A 21,739-nucleotide genomic window follows, 5' to 3' on the forward strand; every position below is an offset into this window, starting at 1 on the left:
AAATTATTTTATTTCACTTGAACCCTAGAATATTTGTTAATAAATGCTCCCCCTCTCACTGTGAAAATCCAATCGTTTGATTATTTCAAACAGTTGACTATTCAAACTCGTGTCCCTCGATTAATTCGAATAAGGGAGGTTCTAGTGTGGTACGAAAAGACCTTATTTTTCTTACTCTTTCATTATTGTATATCAGTAGAAGCGTTTTAATTACCCTTCGACCTGCCCGGTTGTTGTGCATATTGACAGCGTGCATAAACTTGGCTGTCGAACCGGTACCAGGCGGTGTTGAACCCTGAAGAAACCTTTTGGCCATGCGGGATGCTGACCGAACGTCGTCGCCGCAGCCGCCCCATTTGAAAGAGTTCCTGGCCGAGAGTGTATTGAAAGAAACGGACGGCGCAGTGAAGGATGAAGGTGAGATCAACGCGGACGGTGAAGGTGGTTCCCTTCGTGGTGGTGTTGCACAGGAACAAGCCGCGAGACTGCCTAATGCGCATCCCCTAGCCAGTCTCCAAACTGCGGATGCAGCCGACATCGCGTATACGAACGCTTGTTCCCTTGTTCCTGTTCAATAAAAGAAGCTTTTGTTTTTTATAACTTGATAACATCATAATGCAAACGTTGTCGTATATAGGATTTTAGTCACTAAAAAGACCAATTGAACAATACGAAGAAAACTATATAGAAATTTGTATCAGAACCGAGGAAAACGAGGTACAAAAATAAAGATAAATTTTCAAAATCCAATTGTTTCTTCACACAGTGACCCAGTTTTTGGGGAGCGACACGAAACAAAATTCCACTTTCGAAAAATAAGGTCCATCCTAGTATATCTACTGGGCATTCTCGACGAATAATACAAAAATTCGATTTTAGCTTTATATATTTTTACATATGAGCATTTTGTAGTTTTTTGTACATTTAAATTACATATATGTACTGTTAGTTTTTAGCTCAAACTACGGTATTTGTTATGATATTGCGACAATGAAATGCGGATAATGTATTCGACGAGTAGATTATTGCAGAGATTATATAATGTAATTGAAGAAATGGAATTTTTTTATTATTTGTTGAGAGGACGATATAGGTATATGTATTGTAGTTTTTGGAATAAAAAGAATGTAATTTTTCTTGTTATGCAAACAATCGCTGTACCTCATTAAATACGTACGATCAACTTACTCTGTTTAAACATTGTTGAACATTTTTTCTTAAATCTAGCGTTTTATTTTAATACGTCAATGATCATACAATTTTCTTCAAGAAAATTGAAAGTTTGCGGCTTTTTCTTGTTAGTAGGTGTCAACGAATACGACATTAGTGACTTATGGGGGAAATACTGTTCCATTCTTTTTATAATGTGGTCTTAAGGTTTTGCTTATTAAAAATGATATTTAATCGAATTTTTTTTCTAATTCATACCATACGTGTTCGATGATATTATAGTTACAGAAGAACCAGTTCTTTGCTACATTTGACGTATGTTTGGGATCATTGTCTGCATAAAACTTAAAAGTGTTTGAAATACCCATTTTTTCTAGTTTCCTTCAGATTATTCTTCAATATATTTAAGCAGCACCATTTGTCCATCTTTTCATCTATAAAAACTAAATTTTTCACATCTGCAGCAAATCGTACTACGTTTAAAAAATTGTAGCTTTATTGAAATATGTTCTGTTCTTGAAATAAATTAAACTTGATATATAACTATAGAACATTATGAAAAATTGCTAAATTAATCTAGGTGTTCATTTATCATTAGGAATATCTGGAGTTAAATTAGTGATGCGAAAACAGTTGTACGAAGAACGACATTAATAACAAATTAGAATTTACAAAAAATTTGTTGCTAAACCAAGAAAATTATTTACAGGAAGAATATGAAGCAAATTTTCATACATAAAATTCGGAATCAAACACAGACAATCGTCTGCGTACAGGAAGAATAAAATATTTTTAGAAAAGAATAGATATTGGTTTAATGATTTCACTAAGTTGCTCATCACGGTCACGGAAGCAGAGAATATGTAAGTTACCCGAAGAAAAATTTTAATTAATTTAATGAGTGATATAAGAGATGAAAGACCGAACATTAAAGAAATAACGATGAATTAATATACACAGCCCAAATGAATGTAGAAAGAAAAATTTAAGTGTTTCTACAATTATTAAAGATATCGGATTAATTATCCAAAAAGAAGTAAATATGACGAGAAGTCAATGAGAAGTTATTAAGGGTGCTAATAAAGAAATGTATCCCTGTCATTCTCTGATTCATAAAGCTAAAAGGAAGTGTTTTCTAACGTTAGAATCAATAATAATTACAGAAAACTTGATCACACTGCTTCTAGATTATGTATATACAAAGTGTATCCAGAAAGTATCCGACCTGTGAGTATATCTTTCTACCTGGCAGTGCTATTGTGAAAAACAGGTTTTCACCATTTAGGAGGGACCATTATGAGTGCTCGTGTCTAGCGTCACGGTCCTGCAGATTTTTAACCGGTAACGATACGTAGTTTTGTAAGTATTGAAAATTGTGAGTGTCGTATTTCATAATTACTGCATACGTCGAACAACAAGTCTGCATTAAATTTTGTCAAAAGTTTGGTCAATCTTGTTCCGAAATCCAATTGGTACGATTCGTAAAGTTTGTGGTAGTAAATAGACAAGTAGTACACAAATTAACGAATGATTCAAATGATTAACGATGATTCAAAAGTGATTGTATTTCGATGGAAAGTGATCCTCGTTCTGGTAGGCCTGCAACAACTAAAACACCTGAAAATGTAGAACGTATGTGAATTGCATTTAATGAAAATCTCTATATTTAAATGCGAAAATAAATTAAAATAAATAATTGAAATAAATTATTCATATAAACGGTCTTTTTTAAATTTATTACCTCCCTGTACGTTTATATATATATATATATATATACAAAATTTTATGAAATAATTAGACTGTACCATGTAAGTACATTTTGTAAGTACATTTAGCATCGTTAGAATAAAAAGAATAATTTTTTCGGACGAAATACTCCACTGTGCGCCATATGGACCCCTACTTATGTACTATGCAGAGATGAGATGTTGGCACACTACCTACGAGCTGAATGGTACAGAGGAAAGGCGAATAGTTTGCTCACTTCACTCAATCCCTTCCAAGAAATCCTACTTTAAATTTCCTAACGGTCATAATGTACAGTAGTAAACTCTTCGTATACTCGAGATACTGAAATAAATATATTTTGTTCATACACAAAACCATAGATACAAGATCTTACTGCATTAGCAAAGTGTAATTCAATTCACGTATATTTAAGAAAATTGAAAGTACTGTTTGTGACGTTGGTCTGCGAGCGATTTTAATTTCCGCATATATGTGCCATTACAATGCAACAATATAACAATATAACAATATATATAACAATTTTCTGAATCACGTTATATAAAGAATAAAATATACGCGTATAATGAGAATGTTATTCTATTATTTAAAAAATATTTATATCTTTTATTTAAAAAGGTATGCATAAAAAAGTATAGTATCCAATTAGAACAATCAACTGGGTTACTGGGTTTTAATATAATCTATAAAAAACGAAACCTATCAAACATTAACAACATAGAAATAATTTCACCCTCAATTCTATCGATAAAATCAGTATCATTATTCAGGAGTTATTTTAAATGACGGTTTTCATGAAAAAAATTCTATACATTATCTAGATCAGGGGTCGACAATCTTCTTCTGGAGAGGGGCGAGTGAGAATGTCAATGAGTAGATATCGAGTCACATTCATTTATAGATAATAAACGAAGATATGAAGTAATAATAAACCTTTGCTTCTACAACTACTACTTCCATAAGCTCGTCTTCTTATAATACAAAAATCTCCTACAGATCTGTTTTACATTGATTAAAAAGGATGACGAAAGCAAGCTTTTCGATGCTTTTAAATTCTTAATGTTTCTTTTTCATATCTGTTTTCGATATTTCAATATTCTCTAACTTATAAACATATATTCACATATGTATATTTACATGTGGAATACCGATACAATTTATTAAAATTATACGATTTTCATAGGTTGTTGACCTCTGCTTTGAACACTCGTAAAGTTCAAATGAAATATATTCGAGAAATACAGGCAATGTAGCATTCTATTTTATAATACAGTGCAATATAGCACTAGATTGTTGTCGAATGCTGATTAAAGTGGTCAAGTATTATCTTTACAATTCCCCTTTTCCTCGCATTCTATCGGCCTTGATCGTATACCCAAAAGAAAATAGAACACGTTATTTTTCCTTTTCTGTCGTAGGCTTTTTGATAATGAGTTAGGTAGCATTTATGGCAAGAGGCAGAGAGATGGAAGGGGAATTAAGGCCAGTAGAACACGAGGATTTTACTTGGCCACCCTGATACTGACAGACATAGCAAAAGAAAAGAAGATGTAAAGATATCTGTAAAGATGTGAAAATTATAACTATATTTAAGTAGTTTCGTTGAATTTAGATTTGGTAAATATAAGTAAATAATGGAAATATTATATTTTTGTGCAGCCTTTTTATTCGTGTATCTTTCTTGTTGCATCGATGTGAAAAGTCAAAATTCTGTCAAGTTTCAATATAAATAAATCGATAAAAGTAAACCAGGCGTTTTAAAAAACCACAATTCTTATTTTGCAAAGCGAAGTCACGTTTGAACCTAGTAAAACAATTTCACTGTTAAATTATTTCTGTGAGAACGTTGTACATTCTAGAAAATTTATATTACAAATAGAATACTCTTCTTAGTAATTCCAACGCAATAAAATATATGTCTTTGCCAAATATTCGTCGGTTACAAAGTCGAAAGAAAGGTGAAAAAAGACAGATAAATCTATATTATGTTATAATATAGATTTCTTTATAGACAAATTCAAGAAAGAATAAACGACTGTTCTGTTAAAATTTTTTTGGAGATTCCACCCTATATGTTTTATTTACACACGGTCAATTTCGCTTGAAAATTATAACACGAAACAGATGTAAGAAATTTCAGTGAGCTATTAAATCTTTCGTCAATTAGGTTCAATGTTAAAATCCAAATGATACTGCGACTTTCTGGTAACTTCAGACGTCGGCAATTAACGAGGTAAAAAGGCGCATCTCTTCGACTCACCCGAAGTAAATCGGTAATAGCACAGTTCGTGGTGTCTTTAGAGGCGGCATTCACGGTCTCCCTTCGTCGCCGGCGATTTGAAATAATTGAAGGAGAGCTGATTAGCATATTGGCGTACTGCGTACGAAAAGGGAGGCTCTTCGAGTTCTCAAATAGATATCGGACAATTCTGTTTTTCACGGGCAACGAGACTCACGGCGGGCTTCTCGGTTTCTCATTAACGAAGGATCCCTTTACGAGGAATACTTTTATTTACAATATAATTATCATTAAATACGAACGATTAATCTGGAGGTAAAATGAGAAAGGAGGATGGAACGAAGCATCGCTTTGGTAATGATTTACTAATTGAGGTGCTTCTTGAAGGTCTTCCTATTTATCGTGAAATTCTTCAAAGGATAAAATCGATTCGTATTCCGGAGCTTATGTTGTCTTTTGCACAAGTCGACAGTGAGATATTTTTTAGACTGTGAAAATGAATAGGTAGGATTAGTTTTCCACGATAAATAAACTGGGCTATATATGTACCTATGTTTCTTCGTCAGTGTTTTGTATCTTCGATTTTGCTACTAATAATTTTAGGAGTTCGTATCTTTTGACGCAATATTTAGAATTGAACTTTCTCGAGATAATAAAACATATCGATGATCGCTCAGTCTGCAAAATGAAATTTACGTAAAAAAGAAAACCGTATACTAAAAGAATTTAATGTTAAGAACGTGTTTTTGTCAGTTTATGAATGCCAGATCATTTTCTATCATCGACAATTCGTGCATTAATCAAATAAATACATTACGGAAATTTATTGTATCGTTTTGAACGACAAGATACCATCTTGATTATTTACAACACATGCATTAACAGCAATAGCAGTTCTAAGGTAAATATGAAATTCTTTATCTTAGAAATAAAGGAAAAACTTTATAGACAAATTCAAGAAAGAATAAACGACTGTTCTGTTAAAATTTTTTTGGAGATTCCACTCTATATGCATATGTAGGTACAAGAGGTAATGAAATTGGCGATTACTTATTCAAAATGGTAACAAACTCCAACTCTCTCAATATTACTAAACTTTCATGTACTGACTTTTATGAAACGTTTCAAAATAAAGCTGCATGCAGTGTGGTGCACACGATTAAAGGACAAAGTGACAAAAGAAAAAAATATATCCTCAATGAATTTTCAGATATAATATGATATAAGATAATTCAGATATAATATAAAGCAATTCCAAATTGCAGCATTTCAGTTTTACTTTGACTCCATTTTTATTCTTTTGGTTAAAACAGGAAAGATGGCTTTTCTAAGATTGGTTCACTTTGTTTCGTAAACTTTTTAACAATTAACCCATAGAAACAAAAATAGGAAATATTTAACTAGAAAATATGGAAGTTAATTTCTTTTAACGACATTTATTTATTATGTGCAAAAATGTATTTTAAACGAAGACTAATACAAGGATTAATTTTATTTACTATATTTCCTGAACTGTTTCGAATATTTACATATCGTCTATCTTTTCCTGCGATTTTGACCAGTTTAATGCAATGTAAAATGTATTTTTAGTTTCATATATACAAAGAACTATAAATGTTGATACCATAATAAGCACGAGACATAACATTCAGACCTATATATAAGTTGAATGAACGGTGACATAGCGGCCGAAAGGATAATAGGGCTTACACACGTATAATCGTGCGATCTATTTGATACGACTGGTTGAATAATAAATTATACCGTGTGTCAACTTTTATACGACAAGTCGTACCACTATCCGAGACGACCACGCCGCGCCGTATACCAAGTCTATATTTGTGTTTCCGTGTACTCGTTTACAACCGTGTTCATTACGATGATTTTAACGTATTTTGGAAAAAATATACAAAAAGTCGTATTAAAAAATGTTTGTGTAGTATTTATCGAGTTAAATTTAAAATTAATTTATGCTTTACGAAACAGAACACTAAACCTTGTTAATAAGTGTGATCGACAAAGAGTGAGTTCTCAATATTTATTTATCATATCGGAAACAATATTTATTGCAAAGAATTATAGTTAAGAAAATATAAACAAAATTTGATTTAATTACACTTGTTATCATTTTTGGATCGATTGTAGAACATGAACCCATGAGTTTTTGTTTTATAAGGTCTCTTAGTAATGCCAATGCTTTAAATTTTTTGTTATCTATTGAAACCTTTATGTATATTTAACGAAAATGTCAAAACAAATAAATCTACTTTTGGTTTACTTAGCAAAATGTATTTCTTCCATGGATTTGCAAGATAATTATAAATTATTTTTGAGATGACGAATACTTATCGAGAGTGGGTCATTCTTTATAAAATTCAATGGAACACACGACCAAGTATTATTTTGCATTACTCAGTGATACACACATTTTCCAATTGTTGTAGATTCACTTGCATCGATCGCGTTTGCTAACTTTGGATTCTTTGTCGATGTAAAAAATAAATAAATTTTGTTTTTCGATGCTTTGCATGTAACATGCAAAAATGAAGAAAATCAACGAAATACATTAAAGTTATATTCCGTGTAAATGAAATATTAGTGAAATAAACATCTTCTGAATTAAAATTTTTTAACGAGTTAAAACACGGATTGTTTCAACGAAGGATTGTTTCAACAAAAAGAGAAAAGAAGCTAGAAAATACGATGCAGGTGACATCGTATTGGTCCGAAGTATAGCTTTAGCAATAACAAAAAATAAACAATTAGTATTCAAATATAAAAGGACTTATGAGTTACAAACCAACATATAACACCTCTCTTTTTACAGAATGGTGGATCTTTCGATATTTACATTACCATATTATAGAAAATATCTAAGGCCCCCCGCGACACTGAAAGAGAGAAGCTAAAGGAAGACGATGTGCCATAACTTTTTACCCAATGTTATATTTTAAGTTTCACAGCCGAACATTATATAATTTAAACGTTGTATAATACATTATTAGGTGTTATATAATAACGATTTATAATAGTGACTTAATATGATGTATAATACGTATGTGTAAGCAAGCCTGATTTGGAATCTCAACAAGGATGCCGAGACGTACAGGACGACCGAATTGTTATAGGCGTGTTGTGGGTTGCACGTAGGCGTACGTGAGAACTAGCAGGAGTGGGGTGATGCTTCTGGCTTGACTGATTGTTTTCGACAGAGCATGTGCAGAGAAAGTGATTGTGAGAGTTCATGATCAGTTCAATATCAATTATGTTAAAATTTAAAATATATAAAATATATCCTCCTCTTTATAATACAATATAGTATAATATTAAAGTATAATATAATATAATCTTTAAGACATGTATTATTCCATGTTATATAAAATATATCCTCCTCTTTGTAATATAATATAGTACAATATTAAAGTATAATATAATATAATCTTTAAGACATGTATTATTCCATGTTAAATCTTTTACCAACGACAAAATAATTTGTTATAAGCCTTTTTGTAGCACAATGTAAGAGGTACGTTTTGGGCAACAAATCCCTCCTTTAAAAGTAGTAAATTTGTAAATGAAAATAATGAAAGAAGAAGAATTATTTGAGATATTCAGGTATCTTCTTTCTCGTGACTCTGTATATCGGGAGTGATATCGGTAAACTTTAACTGCTTGATCTCGAAAATGAAACTTTGGATTACCAAAAGATAAAGGTCTTTACGATTCATCTCCTTGTAAAGAATTGATTCTGAAAAATGGTTTCACACTTTTATTAACACTCTGTATACACTTAAAGCTGTCCCGTTTGAGAATCAATTCAATTTCAGCAAGCTCTTGGTTCACGCCACGATTTGCAATTTTTCGACTATTAGTCAAAAATCTCTTAGTACTCTTAGTATTCTTAGTACTCTTAGTCTCTTGTTGTAAATCGTGTTGCATTTATAAATTACCGTTGGATTAGGTACATTATATTGTGAACACCTTAGGTCCAATACCGCTATACAACTTCTCAATAAAATATACATTGTTGAATTTGTGTGGAGCTTTTCAAAAAGAAACGATAGCGAATTACTTCCTGAATGAGATCTGGCTACGTGTAAATCCTCCGTACAAACCCTCTGTGAATAAAATACATCAAAAATGATCGCAACTGCTAGCGTGGCTCTTATTATGGGTACACGAGGGTATTGTCACTAGATGAGTACGGTTCTCTCGATAAAAGTGTAACTAAATTAGGTGGTAGTTGGACTATTTTCATTTATATCCTATGTGAATCATTTCTAAATTATCTAATGAAGGTATTATGCGGCAAAAATCAATTTCCTGCAACATAATAATTATGAGAGTATATAATTATAAACGCAACATGATTTTATTCAATTGCATGTGCAACTATTATTATTACGATCAAAACAAAAATAAAAGCTATAGGTAAAAAACCTAAGACCCATGACCTTTTAGTTCCCGAAATGGACTTCATTCTCTACTATGTGGAAAATGTGGCTACTTATCGAGGGGTTACTATACCAATCTACTCATGTAGGTCTCTTCGCTAGTCGTTGGAGACTGGATACGGTACGGAATCAACGTATTTTTCTTACATACTTATTTTCACAAACGAATATATCTTTTCGGTGATTACACTCTAAAACAATCTTCGTATTAACACTGCAACTTCGTCTATTTGTTAATTCATATGTGTATTTTGAATCACTGCATTGTATCGGACGAATCTTTAAATGTTTGATTAGTCATACGGAGGAAAGATTGTTTCGTGTCTGAACAGTTAATAAACCAAGGTTTGTGAGTTTCTTGCCAGGATTCCAATAATATAATGTGATTTATATTTCGTTTATAGTCTAATGGAGCAGTAAATGTTAGTTATTTTTCATAAGTTATGTAATTTTACGATATTTATACGTATTTATTTTGCATTTACTATACGACAGGTGATACATGGATATAAATGCACATACTATGAAAATGCATACTATGAAAATGCAACTTGCTACAATTGTATTTTCGTCTGTCAATATTTGGAAGCATAGCAGAATATGATGTGCGCAATCGTTATGTTCCTCACTATTTTACGTCTCGATGCAGAACATACCGGTAAGTAATTCAGGTGTGTAATCTGGCGCGCGCTCAATGCTGCTGCAATTCCACCTACGATGTCGAAATGCTTGCTGGCATACCGTCGAAGTATCCATCGCTGCTTGCACCAGACTGGGCATCACGTCCGGAGTTGCTCTGCATGCCCTTGCTTGCTTTCTTTCCAAAAGACCGGAGCTTTTAGCACTGGTGCAAGCTTCCCTTGTCCACGTGTAACCATCTCCTGTGCGACTAAGAGCTCTGAAATTAAACAAAAGACAAGCTTGACATCACTATACGACAAATTGGGAACACCGTTATACGTAATTATATTCTGCTACTTTAAAATAAGTAGAATAATAAACTGCATTCTACTGCGTAAGAATTTCTGTTTGATTTACCATTTTCAATTTTCTATCAGATTTGTAGAAAATTTGTCCAGCATAGATATGTATAATATTAAATAGTTTTACATTCATCGGTCGTAGACACTTTAAAAATGGTTTATTGTACATTTAAAAACTTCTAACGATTCTCAAATTCTATAAAGGAAATATAATGGATACTCCAACTCTAAAGATGATTTCAAATATAAAATTATATATTATCTTGTTATATACTCTATGCCGTTGACGTCTGAGACGGATGATTCAGAGACACCATCAGGGTATACTAATTCTTTCCGCATAAGGAGAAAACGTCTACCCAAAGGAGAAAACATTCTACACAACGTACCGTAATTCACTTTCAACGCACATTAGAAGATACTGATACTTCGTGGACAATACATTTTGGGTTTCGACATTATTGGATATATAAATTAACGAACAAGAAATAGAATTTGAAATCTTGAGAGTAGCTGTCGTTAAACAGCTCTTTAATTATGTTGTTAACAATTAACAGCTGCTTGTCTTTATTTATTGGCATACTTAGTGAAATATTAGTCAAATATAACAAAATATTATAATGAACAGGCCTGTTTAGTTTACTAGGGAATGAAAATACATCGACGTGCAAAACGTATTTCGCTCAAAATTGAATATCATTGGACCTTTGCTTTGTGCAGCAATTTTGGCTATAGTGCCACAATCATTTGCTACAGTGTTTAATCAGTTATTCCAGATGGCTAAAAGCTGTAAATGTAGCAAAATTACAGCGAAGAGGGTCACCATATGTTTCTTCGAGACCTGGATTTTAAGATTTAGTTCACACAACTTTGTATTACGGATCAAGAAACCCAATTTAAATCGAATCTTAGCAATCCTCTTGGAATGTATGCTCACAAGATCACACAGAAGTAGCTGTTTGGTATATCTTTATACAGCACTACTAAATTGATATACAGCTTCCATGGAGAACATTAAATGTTCAGCAGCTTCTAGTGCGATACAAGGTGTCTCTGGATATAATGGGCACATAAGAGGAAAGAAACTGAAAGAAAGGAAGAAAACAAACAGCAAGAATAGGACACAGGTATAGGAAAATACCAAGAGCAGGAAACACTCACAAAGGGAGACAAGAATTCAAGATGTAATTGTAAGATTTATTGCCTTAGCAAATGAACGAAACAAGAAAGTAAGAGAATGAAAGAGTTTTCCCGGGGAGAGACAAGAGAAAACGAAGAAAGAAAAGGAAAAGAGAAAAGGAAAAGAGAAAAGGAAAAGAGAAAAGGAAAAGAGAAAAGGAAAGGAGAAAAGGAAAAGAGAAAAGGAAAAGAGAAAAGGAAAGGAGAAAAGGAAAAGAGAAAAGGAAAAGAGAAAAGGAAAAGAGAAAAGGAAAAGAGAAAAGGAAAAGAGAAAAGGAAAAGAAAAAAGGAAAAAAGAAAGCAAGACGATGACTGGAAACTGATAGGAGAAAAAGGATTAGATCTATGGCATACACGAACTTAGACTAGAAGCAGTCATGATTAAGAAAGAGGAGAAAATTCACGTTCAAGGTTTCAAAGAGATAACTATAATATTAATTTAAGGAAGTCGTAGTAGCCATATTCCTGTATATGGAAACTTTATGAATCAAAATTTAGCGACAATAGAACGAGGGTCTCCGGTGGGAGTTATTGCGGTCTGTGCTAATAGGTCTTGCCCAGATATACAGTCAAGGGCAAAGTAAGTGGATAGATGAAAACGAATATCAATTAAATTTAATCAATACAGCATTATAATTACACGTTTAAACTTTATTTAATATTTATCCTCACAAGAGGATAAATTACTTTATTAAAGTAAATATTTATAGTCAGTGCAAACACAAATTAAATTTAAACGAAAAATCAACCAATTACGGAGGGACAAGCATACATGATCAGATCATCGAGAGCAAATCAATCTCCTCATGGCAAATTCTAATTGTAATAGGGTTAGATGTGTCGACAAAAGCTGTAAAACGAAGGTTGCATGAAGTGGGACTAAAATTTTATAGGGCAAGACGTAAATTTCATATCAACAAAAAGAATATGAAGAAATGTATAGCTTTTGCTAAAAAGTTTGTTAACATGCCTATATCATTCTGGAAAAAGATACTATGGTCTGATGAATCAAAATTTTAGGTTCAACAATTGAAAAAAAAGTAGGCAGTTTGAAGAAAGGCAAATGCTGTTAAAAATGTACCAAGAAATGAGTAAATAATCGCTGACATTATACATGTGCAAAAAACTCACAGCAGCGGTTTGTTATGAAATCCGTAATATCAATTATGAGTACTTACGAGTTAGATGCACGGGCACTCGACTGATTTTCAAATACATTTTCTTGTCTAGCCTCTAACACAATTTTTTTATTCTTGATTTTTGTTTCATTTTGAGCCATAGAATCTCCTTTACCCAATTTGTACCATAAATCACAGACCACCCAATATAAAGTAGTAAATAAGAAACAGAACATCGTATTTATTTGAATCTCAAGATCAACAGCTAAGTAGCTCGTAAATTGCCTTTTCAACAACTAACGGACTGCTTACCTTCATTGAATGATATACCCAGTAGAGCATCGGTAGAACATAAAACATTATAACATGTACAACATTATTTGTTATTAATTGTTCAATTATTAATTATTTGTATTTTCCTCCGGAAAGTAATCATCTCAACGTGTGGATAGTACAGGAATTAAGATCACTCGAGGAGAATAGATGCTGCTCGTAGAAACAAAAATCTCCATAACCACATGCCTCCGTCACATCCGTTCCAGGTATTAAACACCTTAACGTTCATCCGCTTAGAATTAATCTATTTCTTACTATGATAAACTCTCGTTCTTTTTCTCGAGACTTAAAATATGAGTAAATACTCCTTTTGTAAAGTCTCGTCGAGCGAAACCGTGCTTTCATATTCTAGGACGAACATCCTATTTTTGAATGAAAGCTGATAAGTGATTTCCGCAAAAACTTGTACAGCTTCTTCTATAGTCGATCCAACGAAACAAGTCAGCAGATGTAAACAAATGCATGTAATAAGGCCGGCTCATTCTAAGGCCGTTTTAGATTTTTACATGGGTATTAGGAAATAAGAAGCTACTTCTTTGAACAATAATTCGTTCGCTATAATGCGAAGTTTTTTGTTCTTAATATAAACATAGACTGACCTAAGAACATCACATAAATACTTTTCAGAAACACTAACAATACGAAATTACAGTTACAATATAGAAAATCGATTCTTCTAAATTGGTCTTCAATTTGTTTATGTAAATATTTAAAATAGTATTTTTTTCATTTGCACTAAGATGTGTTTGCACTCAGTGTATTGTGTAACAGATGATTTTCCAATATTTTCCCATTTATAATAGAAACTTGAAAAAAAAAAAAACCAGAAACATACAACGACAAGATGGCTGTAAAAAGACAAATTTTAACAGCTTGTGAGAATCTGATTATTTTTTCCACCCCTTTTCTGTGGTCCTGTACTCTGAGGAATGAAGTCTCTCCCAATTCCCAATTTTGTTATTGCTAAAAATTCTTCCCTGTTAACATAGTTTAATTCATTAATATACGAAGTAGAACATTAGTACAACAAATATAATATTATTAAGTAGTTTTTGCTTCTTTTTTTTATTTTAACGATTTTTATGTAATTTCCCATTTAATCTATCTTCAAATGTGACATAACAGTTAGATTTTCTTCTCTTAGCGATTCATTATATGTATAACATATAAAAATTTATTCTATACATTAATTTATTGTCTCTACCACTGTACAAATTTTCTAAATAAAATTCATCGACATTACTTTCTATATCCTCGATTTCAGAATCCTCCCGTTTTCTTCGAAGTCTGTGAAAAAACAATTTTAAGAAAGTTGCAATAATAATAGAAAGAATATCAAAATATTCTCGAACTAAAAAAACTGTGATGAATATTACTTCTAGGTATATTGTAGGCTGTTCGTTTCAAACGAGACTGACTTTTAGGAGTTCGACATGTGTTTCCAAATTATTAGAAGAAATTCAAAAGACTAACGAGATTGTAGGAATCGAAAGGTGTCAACGCGCAGGGGAAAATCAGAGTATTCAGTTCACGTGAACCGTTTGCTTCAACTAGCTGACTGTTGCAGCGTTAAACGATTCCTGACGCAACAGGCGTGAGCTAGGAGATAATTTGTTACACATTTTACTTTTATGAATAAATATTTAGTTCTCTAGTGCAGATTGATTTATACTCTTCTGTCGTATGCCCATTATCCATTATTTATCCGTAGGTAGCACCGGACTGACAGATTGTCAGCTCCGAGTTAATTCATACGTGGTTATCACGTGGTGTTAAAGTTTAAGGTAAAAATAATTTAACTTATTCTTTGGTATTTTTATTCATTTTTTTTAGCGAATAATCTGATGTAATTAAATTAATAATCGGATTGTAGTAGTGAACTTGGATGTTGCTTGTAGCAGGACTTAACTTTAAAGTTGATCTTCTCAAAATTATTATAGTTTTTCTGAGCTAGTGTGCATAAAAATTTCAACGCTAATAATGAACCACTGATCAAGAAATTTAACACAATAAGTGAATTTTATTTGATTCAACTGCAATCTCAATTATATTTACTAATCTTTTTTAAATGTTACTAGCGATTAATGGTTGAAAGGAAAAGAACCAGCCTTTTCAAGTACAAATATACGATTTATTTATATAAAAAATAGTATTTATTTTTAAGGAATACACGATATTAATACAATTTAATTTGTCTTTTTTTTCAAGAAGTTGGCATAATTTCTGCATAAAAATTATAAATACATTACAAATATTCGTTGCATTTTGATTACGTATGCAGACATAGTATTCAGAATAGATACTCATTTTACTTCGTTTTAATTCCTTCCAATATGTTTATCGAACGCAACTACTCGATTTTAAAATGGCACGTCTTTCTATATTTAGCGAATATGATTAATTTTCTGATGCATTTATACTATAGATCTAACTAAATAAATCTAGCTCTATTAGCGGTTAAAAAATCATTTATAATTAAATATAAACAGTGAAATCTTTTTATTTCGTATAAAGAAAAATTCAAAAAGTAGCGCGCGCAAAGAGCGCGTATTCGTTTTCCTCGAAGCATCTTGCTCGGCATACTTCTTTAATGAATTGATATTTCTTTACGAAAAAAATAAATGTTTTCTAGGAACGTGTATAAATAAGTGCGCAAAATTTGCAAAAATGATCGATAGTATTTTAGAAAAAAAAAATTGAGAAAGGACTGCTTCTCATCGTGCTCTGGACCAAATGTTCACCCTATGTCGACGCGTAAATTCAGACTGGTTCTCGCAAAAACAGAAGACGTCAATATTTACGATTGCTCGTTTCTAGGTACAGCGGGTAACAAGTTCTGAGAGTGTCGTCAATGGAGACGAGCTTATAACGCGAACGGCATCTTGGAAACCACAGTCTCCGCAGCAGTCAGCGACGGAATAATGAATTAGAGCTACGACCTTTTGATAGGGTAATTTCGAGGGTAGGTTCCTGACACGGGGTTGGTGAGCTGGCAATTCCCAGGGCTGTTATGTCTAGACGTATCCGTGCCCGAACCATTTTGACTTTCAGGTGTCCGTAATTATCCTTCGTACGGTTTGCGCCGTGGCGCACGTATCCACCCGCGCCGCTTAAAGGCACCTTTCAGCCTCACGCCCTATAATTTTCGAAATTCACCCCTGATTTACGGTTCTGACTGAACCGTGCGCGAAGAATTTACCGTCGGCACTTCCACCGTGAACCCGCAACCGCGCGAACCAGCTCCACTCGAGGAGAATTTCAACCTTACGTTTCGACTTTTCCGCGATCTTTCAGTTACGAAAACAGAGAAACGTTCTCATTTACGCTGTTCCAGTTGGATGTCACATTGACCCTTCATTGTTCGCTCTAACCCCTTACGTATCTCGTACGGTACCATGCAATTGGTTACTTCCACCTTTTTTGCGCCGATATTAAATTTCATTCATTTAGGAATACGACCGTAAATTACATAATGTTACGTTACATAACGATTAGATTTTATTTTATTTGTAATAACACAGAAATATTTCGAAAGTCGTGTCGCTTTTACTATTTCATTAGTCTTAGCCACGACTTTGAGTAATATAGATTGTAAGTTATGAATAGAAAATAGATTAAATAAAAATTCTGGCATAAGAATTATTCGCATTTTATTTTGAATTTAATCGACTGATATTCAGATCCGTTCTCCAGAAGATACATTAACTAACTGCATTTATATATATTTATTTATTTAGAGACACGAATCTTTTAGTATACAAATGAAAAGAAATTTAAAGGCAAATAGATGTACGTATGTAGATAACACATGAAAGAGATTACGTCTAAGTGTAGGGTAATGATACAATTTCATTGGATTCTGTGAGACACCGAAAGAGAGGCGTTTAATTTGAAGTGCATCAAGATTTCTGGGCATATAACTAACCTATTCAAAATTTTAAGTATATGCAAAAAGTAGATTTAATTGACACTGAATGTAACAAAAATCATGATCAAAAATTGGTATTGGTTGATTTAACTTAGGGATAGCAAAACACAGAAATCTATGTTGTACATCTTTTATTACACTATGTAGGTGTTTTTTCTGTAGAAACCATATAGTGCTGGAATATTTTGTATGAGAATTGCTATCCTTAAAATATCTTGAAGCTCTAATAATGAAACCCAAACTAAACTGCAGCAAATGCAATATTGGTAACATTTATAGTGAAAGATAGATTAGACGAAAAAAGTGATACTAAGGTCTCTTACATTATTAACATAAAAGAACCTAAAGTTCATAAAAATATAATTAAATGTAGAGTAAAACATAATGTGTGGAAAACGAATAATTAAACACGGAAATAAATTAAGAGATAACTTAATAAGACGTGTTGCGTAGCATACAAAGTCGAACGGTTTATAAAAGTTTGTATAAATAGCGGCAATCTGAAAAATACTTTTAATAGCTACTGACAGATAATGAAGGTAAATCATGAGATTTGTGAAAGTGGAACGATTGACACAGAAGCCATGCTATTTTTGAATAATTACGTTTTTATACAAGAAGGAGAGCTTCTTTTTAACCAAACCTTCAAAAGTTTTTGGAAAATTCTTTTATGTACTAATAAGCCCATAATTTTTTATGTTCGACATCGCCATCCTTTTGTGTAAGATATATAACACAAGTTTCCCATAAATTGGGAAAAACTCCACTAAAGAGGGATTTATTATAAATAATTCACAGAATTCTGGACATAATATATATGCCTGAGTTTATAAAGAGTGGATGAATACCATTATTTCCTGGGTCTGTACGTGTATTCAAATCATTTATACACTCATGTATTGCGTTTAGATTTATATTAAGGCCAATTAAATTAAGATTAATATTGGTATTAATGTTGTAATTGAAATTATGAGCATTGCCTTATGTATAAACCGATTTGAAAAACCGATTCTAATTTTAGCTTATAATAAATCAGGTAGCCAATAATTTTATTACATTGCTGTAATGACACTAAACTGATTTTTTGGCTCTGATGGAGCGATAGAGCTGGACCATTGAGCTGCGAAAGCAGGTGGTTGGGCGAGTTCAATGCCCAGCTTCAGGGGCAGGTGGTCGACTTGAGCGAGGAACTGGCATGGGTAAAAGCGGAGGCGGAAGTGTCGGGCCGGGGCAAACTGGGAGAGGTGGCACGACGCCCACCCCCTCTTAGAAGCACCTCCTCGGTCGTATAGGACGTCTGATAAACGCCAAGTTGGTGGTCTTCCGGGCGGAACTAGTTTTGCCTGGAGGAAGAGTAGCCACCAAGGAAGGCGGAAGTGGTGGAGCTATCCAAGACGGCGCCCCAGAGGTAATGGGGAACCGAAAATCTGCGGCAACAGCAGCTGTGAACCCTCTCCCGCCATTGCCGCGCCTCGTTTCGCGGCTAGGATTAGGAAGGGCACGGCAGCGACTTCGGTTCCGTTTCCATTATGGGGGGAGGCTTGAGCCGCGGTGGTTGGCTGGAAAGCTAAGAAGGCTGCCCAGTTGAAACAGCCGCCCTCGCCCCTCTATTGGGAGCTAAGACAGCTGAGAAGCCTGGGAAGTGCGAGGCAAATGAGTCCAAGGTCCGTTTAGGGCACTTCCTAGGAACTGCAACTAACTCAAGCGGTGACTGAGGGCCTCATTCTCGAGATCCCTGATTCTGAGAGCGAGTCTAAGGCGAATCACTTCGCTTAGTTAATGGGTGAGGCTCTTGCTGGTTGGGTGTTTGAGTTGTTCTACTCATCAAGCACAAGGAAATCCGTGCAAGTGGGCTAGATGAAGAAGTAGCTGAGACTTGTTCGGAGGAGGATATTAAGGTCAAAAAAATCCGACTGTCCTCGTTTGGACTGGGATCAGTAGATCTGGTGTTCTCTTTTTGTTGCCCGTAGGATGATAGAGGCTAGGTGGCTTCTCGTAGGGTGGATGGCCGTGAGAGTTGAGATCCTCGTCCAGTGCTCATCGCTGTTCAACAGCAATGCACCTCCACGGTGAACTGCAACCATGTTTGTTATCGTCAAGGTGCTGCGAACCACCGCGCATAGGATAAGGAGCAGCAAATGTGCTCTTTGCCCCTTTGCCCTTTTGCCCTTGTGCCCTTTTTGGCAAAGGAGGTGTGTGGCGGAGTTCGGAGCGGTTTCAGCAAGTGGAGTAGAGATGGAAGCGACTGCGGTGGAGGTACTTATAACTCATAAGACCGAAGTGCTGGAGATACATGTACTTTGACGGTAGCTGACAATAGAGAGGTCTAATCCGAGCAGATGAGGCCAATTTTAAGATGAAGTTCCAAATAATATCTGGGACTGATCGTCAACAGCCACTGGCGTTCTGAAGGGCACTTTGGCTACTTGGTCCCACAGTTGGAGAGGATAGTCAGTTCTCTGGGCTGGTTCCTCTCTAACCTACAGAGTCCAAGCTGTCGGGTTCGCTCCCTCTACATGAACATTTGTTCATTTGGTGATCTTGTATAAGGTCCCCGTTTAAATAGGCGATCTTTTTTTTTACGTGGCGAAAATCTTCCAAAGACTTCTTAGGATGGGATGGAAGGTACTGTGGAATTCCCCGTATACGGCACCATTGGATGAGGAGTCTACCCACTGTGATCTCCACGGTGACCGTACTTTCACGATTTCGAGGGGACACCGCGAGATGTACACAACATAACATCTGCGGGAGCGTGCACTTCTCCCTCCTCCGACAGTATACAGTCTACTCCACTCCCAATATAACGGCGTCAGGACACCCGACGGCGGGGAAAGGCCACGTTCAGCGCCGTCCTTCTTTCCGGTAGGCCACACAAAAGGTGGCTGAACCCCAATCTTACGACCGCCTGCGATCCGATAGCCACGCCTAGTGGCATGGGGCCGGGGGCGTGGCTCATCTTCCGTCCGCCACCAGCGCAGCATTTATCTTGCATTCTTGGGGAGAAGGGCTAACCCTCTGAGATCAGCAGCGTGTTTTAGAGATGCAGGGGCGCGAGGTGACTAGCTATAAGGGCTTCCTGTGACCTCTATTGGGGAGCTCGTGTCGCCGAGCATGGTCCTCACTACGCTTGGCAGCAAGAGGTTCCTCCCAATTATCCTTACCAGAACACGGCGCTCCACCACTTGTGGGTGGTTGATGTAGCCGCCTTCCATGGTAAAATGACATTGCTTTGCCAGGTCCATAAGCAGCTGGCTTTACGAGTCGCTCACGGTTATAGGACTGTCTTCAGAAGCGACTGTCTTGTCGGGGCTTCCCCTGTTGGATTTGCTCGCAGGTTTGCATGAGATTTATTAAAACATCTGCTAAGAGTCCTCAAGCTCGGCAGTCTATGCTACTGGTGATAGTAATGGCTGATCAAGCCTATCGCAGGCCAATGGACTGTCGGTGTTGTCTGACCGGAGTGGCTGAGCAGAGGTTTTGGTAGCTTCACCTACTGTACGGTACAGATGCGGTCCGGGTATCGTTGCTTCGGACAGTAACTGCATTATATAGAAAAGGAACGCGCTACTAGCATTGTTCTGGCGACCAAGACATGGCACGGCACATCTTAGAGGCCTATTCTGCTTAAGCGGGTGAGCGCTGTGTTTTGGTGGGTGAAATTGAAGGGTATCTCTCGTTGTGGGACGTGGTAAGGGCTATACTCGGCCGTGATCCCTTTTTGTGAATGGGTAATGTCGCGAGCTTGCCGACAGAGGCCGTGAAAGACTCTCCTACATCGCGTATTTCGGCAGGAGGGTTGATCCCGGCACCCAAGAGTACATGATGAAGGGCGTGCCGGCAGTGGACGGGGAATGACCCACCCTCCCCTCCTCTTGCCGTCGGGCGTGACCGTGGAGGCTGTGGTCGGTCGTGAGGGCGGAGTCACAACCGCCTTTTCGTGCGATACCCTGGAAATAAAGTCGGCAGAGTAGGTGGTCAGGTTGCGTGGTTCTGGGCTGTCACCAGGCGTCCCGATGTCGGGATGTAGTGGGGAGAAGTAGTAAACGCCCCCTTTCAAGCGAAGATATCTGAAGTAATTCGCTATTTAATGTATAATTATTATATAAGCAAGATCTTTCAACATTCCGGATCATATATTTTAGTAAGAGACTGGGATTTCCTCTTTTCCAAACATGGAAATCATTACGGTCCTCCAGACGTTTTACTTTTTCACTTTTGTCAAAATAATCATAATCTCATTTATTTTGTAACGATGGCAAATTTTGTGCCACCATAATAAATGCATCGTTATCGAATGTAACAGTCTTCATGTTGAATCGTTTATTGATAAATTTTACTTTTTATTTTTATCGTTCTATTAGTACATCTAAACCCTCGCTTTCTTATATCCATTACCTTATTTATAAATATTAATTTACTTTAGTTAATAAAACACTAACTACAACTCAGTGTCTCGATCAATTAAGCGATGAGGCACAAACAGTATTTGTATCTGCTATCGTGTGCCAATAACTCCTCTGTGCTGTGTAAAGGTTTTATCTATAAAATTTGTCGCTTTTTACTAATCGTTTGTAAAACTGCCA

The 21,739-nt window shown here is 35.2% G+C and overlaps 1 protein-coding gene across 1 annotated transcript in view; it reads right to left on the minus strand.

Moving 5' to 3' along the window:
* LOC143146118 (protein Wnt-11b-2) overlaps nt 1-10,650 on the minus strand; it is a 30,322-nt gene extending 19,672 nt beyond the window's left edge. The window contains exons 1-3 of the mRNA XM_076310129.1: nt 10,622-10,650; nt 10,266-10,507; nt 215-567 (exon numbers count right to left, since the gene is read on the minus strand). Of these exons, the coding sequence (XP_076166244.1) occupies nt 215-567; nt 10,266-10,507; nt 10,622-10,650 (624 nt within the window). The remainder of the gene's footprint in view (nt 1-214; nt 568-10,265; nt 10,508-10,621) is intronic.
* Nucleotides 10,651-21,739: the final 11,089 nt, after the last annotated feature.

Source organism: Ptiloglossa arizonensis, chromosome 4 (genome assembly GCF_051014685.1).
Source record: "Ptiloglossa arizonensis isolate GNS036 chromosome 4, iyPtiAriz1_principal, whole genome shotgun sequence".
NCBI lineage: Eukaryota > Metazoa > Arthropoda > Insecta > Hymenoptera > Colletidae > Ptiloglossa > Ptiloglossa arizonensis.